This window comes from Lotus japonicus, chromosome 3, assembly GCF_012489685.1.
Source record: "Lotus japonicus ecotype B-129 chromosome 3, LjGifu_v1.2".
In the NCBI taxonomy this organism is placed as follows: Eukaryota; Viridiplantae; Streptophyta; class Magnoliopsida; order Fabales; family Fabaceae; genus Lotus; species Lotus japonicus.
Window position 1 is genome coordinate 49683632 of NC_080043.1, and position 6647 is coordinate 49690278.

The 6647-nt window shown below is 42.3% G+C and overlaps 1 protein-coding gene across 1 annotated transcript; it reads left to right on the top strand.

Moving 5' to 3' along the window:
• The first annotated feature begins 4996 nt into the window (after nt 1–4996).
• Nucleotides 4997–6364, top strand: LOC130744270 (zinc finger BED domain-containing protein RICESLEEPER 3-like). Its single transcript, XM_057596460.1, has one exon. It carries the CDS (start codon nt 4997–4999, stop codon nt 6362–6364), a length of 1368 nt encoding a protein of 455 aa, XP_057452443.1.
• The last annotated feature ends 283 nt before the right edge of the window (nt 6365–6647 follow it).

The following is a 6647-nucleotide window of genomic DNA, read 5'->3' on the forward strand; positions in this document are numbered from 1 at the left end:
TTCGAGTGAAGAAGGAAGACGTGGCAAAAACTGCTTTTCGGACACGGTATGAGCATTACGAGTTTCTAGTCATGCCATTTGGAGTGACTAATGCACCCGCAATACTCATGGATCACATGAATAGAATCTTCAACCCATACTTGGACAAATTCGTAGTGGTCTTCATCGACGATATCTGGATCTACTCGAAGAGCACAGGAGAACACGAGGAACACCTCCGAATAGTGCTAGGAATCTTGCGAGAGCGGAAATTGTACGCCAAGTTGACTAAGTGCGAGTTCTGGCTAGAGTCAATACAATTCCTAGGACATGTAGTGAGCAACGCTGGTATAGAAGTAGATCCGGCAAAGGTAGAAGCTGTGAACTCATGGGGAACACCAAAGACGGTCACGGAAATCCGAAGTTTTCTTGGACTGGTTGGATACTACAGGAGATTCATTGAAGGATTCTCCAAGATTGCCACACCCTTGACAAGGCTGACGAGGAAAGATAAACCTTACCAATGGACACCCAAATGCAAGGAAAGCTTCAGAGAGCTTAAGAAGAAGTTGACTACGTCACTGATTTTAGTTCTGCCCGATCCCAAGAAGGATTTTGAAGTGTATTGCGATGCATCAAAAATGGGATTAGGATGTGTGTTGATGCAGGAACGTAAGGTAGTGGCTTACGCTTCTAGGCAATTGAGGCCGCACGAGGCTAATTACCCTACGCACGACCTAGAATTAGTAGCCGTTGTGTTTGCTCTAAAGATATGGAGACACCACTTATACGGAGTCTATTTCACCGTATTTAGTGACCACAAAAGTCTGAAGTACCTATTCTACCAAAAAGAGCTAAACATGAGACAAAGAAGATGGGTCGAGTTCCTGAAGGATTACGATTTCAAGCTGCAATACCACCCAGGAAAGGCGAATGTCGTAGCAGACGCCCTTAGTAGGAAAAGCTTACACATCTCTGCACTAGTGATCGAGGAAATGAATCTACTAGAAGCATTAAGAGACCTAAGCTTAGCAGTGGAGCTAAAGCCTAGACAGATGAGATTCAGGATGGTCATAGTAACCAGTGAGTTCGTGAAGGATATAAAGCGTAGTCAGGAGGACGACCAGGAATTCCAAAAACATATGCGGAAGAACGAAAGGGAGATGAAGGGCGAATTCACGATGGGGAGAGACGGACTGTGGAGATTCAGAGAACGGATATACATCCCTGCAGACAAAGACTTGAGGGAAAGGATTCTAGAAGAAGCACACCGAAGCACTTTGAGCATACACCCAGGATTCACCAAGATGTATCGAGACCTGAAAGAGAGGTTTTGGTGGTCACGAATGAAGAAGGACATCCTGAGAAAGGTGATGACTTGTATGGTGTGTCAGAAGGCAAAGACGGAACACCAGAAACCTTCTGGAGAATTGAAACCGTTAGAGATTCTCGAATGGAAATGGGAAGGTATCTCAATGGACTTTGTGTCAGGATTACCCAAGACACAAGCCAAGAATGACGCGATCTGGGTAATTGTGGACCGACTTACTAAATGCGCACACTTCATCACAGTCAACATGAACTATTCACTGGAAAAGTTGGCTAGAATTTACATCAGAGAAGTCGTAAGACTGCATGGAATACCAACAAGTATAGTGTCGGACCGATATCCGCGATTCACATCACAATTCTGGAAGAGTCTACATAAGACCTTGGGCACGAATCTAAGATTTAGCTCAGCCTATCACCCCCAAGCCCATGGATAGACTGAAAGGACGATCCAAACGCTCGAGGACATGTTAAGAGCTTGCATTTTGGAAGAGCAAGGAAACTGGGAAGACTGCTTGCCATTGGTGGAATTCTCCTACAATAATAGTTTCCACTCGAGTCTAGGAATGGCACCTTTTGAGGCGCTATACGGAAGGAAGTACAAAACTCCACTATGTTGATTTGACGAAGGGGACAAGTTAGTCTTAGGACCCGAAGTGGTACAAGAGATGTCCGAGAAAGTAAAGAGAATCCGGGAAAAGCTGAAGATAGCACAAGACCGACAAAAGGCTTACTATGACCGCAGAAGGAAGCCTTTAAAATTCGAGGAAGGAGATCATGTTTTCCTTCGAATTAGTCTGGTCACAGGAATATGAAGGTCTATGAGGTCAAGGAAACTCACACCTAAATTTTTAGGACCTTATCAAATCCTTAGGAGAGTGGGGACATCAGCTTATCAGATGGCCCTACCACCCTCATTGTCAAACTTACACGATGTATTTCATGTGTCCTAAATGAAAAGATACATACCTAACCCCTCTCATGTGATGAAACATGAACATATACAACTTAAAGAAAACCTAACATACACAGCAAAACCTAAACAGATATTAGATAAGAGGATGAATAAGCTTAGGAAGAAAGAAATCCTATTAGTAATGGTAGCTTGGGGAGAAGGGGGAAGACTCGGAAGCTACGTGGGAATTAGAAGAGGATATGCGGAAGACATAACGTTATCTATTTGAAGAAATAAGTGATGAATTTCGGGGACGAAATTCTCAAAAAGGAGGGGAGAATGTAACGTCCCACACTCTAACCCAACAGGTAATGACCGTTAGATGATGAAATAACCCGAGAACTAGAAACTGACTAGGATTAGGACACTAACAAAACCCGAGATAGTATGGACGACGATATATATATTGTATGTACTGTGTGTATATTGTTGGGTCCAGGTGGGCCAGCATCCTGCCTGCAGGTAGCATTCGAAACGGGGCGCTGTCTGCTACGCTATAAGAAATAACGTTGCGCCCTCACTAACACCAATTGGTTTTGGCGTAGTGGTAAGCGCGTGATCCTACAAGTGGTATCAGAGCCAGGTCCCGTGTTCGAATCCCACGGAAGGCATGCTGTGCAGCTAGTTTGGCTGGCAGGTGCTGGGGGGGGGGATTGTTGGGTCCAGGTGGGCCAGCATCCTGCCTGCAGGTAGCATTCGAAACGGGGCGCTGTCTGCTACGCTATAAGAAATAACGTTGCGCCCTCACTAACACCAATTGGTTTTGGCGTAGTGGTAAGCGCGTGATCCTACATATATATATATGCTGATTTTGTGCACGAATTACGATGCGACGATAGAACGTCGGTGTGACGATTAAATAGAACCGACAATCAAAGTACCAAAAAAATGGTCGTCATGACTCCCATTTAAATGATTTACTCGAGTAGATGAGGATAGGATGCTAATCTGATCGAATCTCTTGACAGTAGTAGCACGCTGTCTCAGAACGATCGATGGTAGAACCGATGAACCAAACCCTAGCATACAATATGTGTTAGTATTAGGCATTTAGAGGGGAAATACACTACTAGAAAACCCTTAGCAATCAGAAATTATGACGCATAGTAGCCAATTTGTCCTGACTTGAAGACAACATATAATAATTGACCAACCGGTGGAAGGCGACACTATTCACCCATGATGACAGTGTACTATTCATCAATAGTAATCGTCATAATAGCTCCTAGTTCCCATAAACCCTTGTCTGCATATTACCTGGACCTGAACAGACTTGCAGAAGCCATGGAAGCTGGTGCTAAGCAGGCTGCATGAAAGGAGAATGGTGGGAAGTGGTGGTGCAACTTGGTTATCTTCTTACCCTTGATTAGCTTAATTAGGCCATTTCCAGCTTATAAAAAGGATTCATTCGAAGCCTAGTCCTCAGCAATCCATTCCAAGTCCCAGAACGGCTGAGAGTGAAGAGAGAGCCCTGAGAGTGAGAGAGACCGAGAAGAACTTCACAAGCTTCTTCTCTTCGATTCTCCTAATTGGCTGAGTGTTAGAGCGTGATTTTCATTCCATTGAGTTCCTGAGAGTAGGACTGTTCATGGTTCTCTCATAACCGAAGCTAACCAAAAACTGAACCGAAAACCGAACCGTTAAGAACCGAACCGAACTCGAACCTAAATTTAAAAACCGGTTCGGTAACCGAACCAAAATCTCAAAACCGGTTCGGTAACCGAACCGAACCGATATATCCATTTATCCTGTTTCCACACAACCAATAACTAGTTAACCACGTGCCAAAGTCCTGAACCGAGAAGTGAGAACCAGTGATGACTGATGAGTGAACCCTAATTTCAGCGCCGCGCCTCCTGCTCCTCCCGCCGGCCGCCGCGCCACCTCCTCATTCCGGCAGCGCCTCCTCCTCCTCCTTCCGGTCGCGCCGCCGTCACCTTGACCATGGCCAGCATGAACCGCCGTCACCTTGACCTCTGAGCTCAGATTCTTCCCACCAACAACGACGTTCCAACGCTGGTGATCTGAGGTCGTAGGTAAGCTTTCTATTTGTTTGATTATCTATTCATTGTAGTTTCTGATCTGGGTTTGGTTCATTTTTGCTGATTATTTGATGATTGCTTTTCTATAATCGTTTGTGATGCTCTAATTATTGGCTCAAAAACCAGTTTAACTTTTGAGCTGAATTGAACTGCACCCTTAATTGTAATTATCATGTTAATAATCTCCCTGAATGTAGCTTTCCTTCGGTTGTTATTTGACATTGGGGGGTTTCTATATGTTATGTTATAAGTATATATCAATAGCTCTTTGAATGTAGCTTTCCTTCGATTGTTATTTGAATCACTTGTGAATTTTCAAAAGCATCCTAGTATTGTTTAATTATGTACCATTGTACCTAGTATTGTTTTTATCTGGTAGATCTGCTTTTGATATTTAGAATGTTAATTGAATTAAAGCTGCAAAATCTCAAGTCCTAGCAGTAAATTTAGAGGTATATGATGATTTTCAGCACTGATATTTTGAATGTATCAAGTTTCTTCCATTGCTATATAAATTGTTAATTTGATAATTAGAGGTATATGCTGATTTGCAGGCTGCAACACTGATATAACTTGTTCTTTTGCTGCTATTTGTGTCTTAGAATCACTATCTTTTGCTGTAATCAGTCAATGTAGTTATGTGCTTGTTGCTTTGATAAGTTGCATCATGACAATGTAGTTTTTTGAATAGATGTCGTCACCAAGTAACCAGATGGATTCCGAGTTCCAAGAAACTATGCAAGATTCAATATTTTCTACACCAGTTACTAGCACTGGAGTTGATGTTACATTCCCACCACATCCTAGCACATCAACTGGCAAAAGGAAACAACCCTCAGAAGTGTGGCTCCACTTTTCACAACAGCCTAATGATAAGAGAAGGGCTGCGTGTAACTACTGTGGTACTCTCATTAGTAGGAATGGAACAAGTACTATGCGGACCCATTTGACGAGATGCTCGCAATATCCAGGCAGTGAAAAAAATAAGAGAAGAAAAGATGGTCCATTTCTGCAGGCTGCAGAAGGACAAGTAGGAAGTAGCATTGTTTCTTCTCCTACGGTCTTTAAGTTTGACCAAGACATATGCCGAACAGAACTTGTGAGGATGTTTATTGCTGCTGAGCTTCCATTCCGGTTTGTCGAAAATGAAGCCTTTCGCCAGTTTCTGAGTGTTCTGCAACCGCGATTTGTTGTCATTTCGCGGTCTACTCTGAGGAGGGACATTGAAAAAATGTTTGTTGACGAACAAGTGAAGTTGAAAAGGTTCATGTCCAAACATTGTGGTAGGGTGTGTCTTACAACAGACACATGGACTTCTGTGCAGAATTATTGTTATATGAGTTTGACTGCGCATTTTATTGATGATGATTGGAACTTGCAGAAAAAGATTATAAACTTTCGGAAAGTTACGGGACATTCTGGAGTGGTTATAGCTAACAATGTCGAGTTGTTTCTGAATGAGTGGGAGCTAAGTCAAGTCTTGACTATAACTGTGGACAATGCTACATCTAACGATTCTGCGATTGACAAGCTTAGAAATAGTTTCTTGCCATTGAACAGAGTGATTTTGAATGGTGAGTATCTTCACATGCGTTGTTGTTCGCATATACTCAACTTGATTGTCAAAGAGGGTATGAAAGAGATTGATATTTCTATTTTGAGGATTCGAAATGCTGTGAGATATATGAAGTGCTCTTCTAAAAGATTTCTTAAATTCTTGAGCTATGCTGAAAGTGTGCATATATCATACAAAGGTATGCTGAGTTTAGATACAGATACTAGGTGGAATTCAACATACACAATGTTGGAGGCAGCTGTACAATATGAGAAGGTTTTTGTGTTGTATGAAGCACGAGATTCCAAGTTTAAGAAAGCAATGTCAAAAGATAATGGGAAGGGTGTTCCTACATCTGCAGATTGGGACCATGTGAAGTCTATTTTGCCTTTTCTGAAAATATTTCATGCTTCCACAAAGCGCATTTCTGGTTCCTACTACGTAACCAGTAATGTGTATATGAAAGAAGTATTTTCTATCGGAAAAAAAAATAAGGCAATATGAAAGTGATTACAATGCTAAAATAAGGTCAATGGCTAGCAACATGAGGAAGAAGTTTGAAAAGTATTGGGGGGACCCCGATAAAATGAATGTCTTCTTGTTGATTGCTGCTGTACTTGATCCCCAAAGTAAATTGGGCTATGTTAGCCACTTTTTGAAGTATTTCTTCGGTGATGAAATGGGGAATGAGTTGATATCAAAGATGAACTCTAGCTTGAAATCTCTATATGAGCTATATGGAGGCAAGGAAGCGGGTTCTCAAAGACAACTCGACCAAATGGATGAA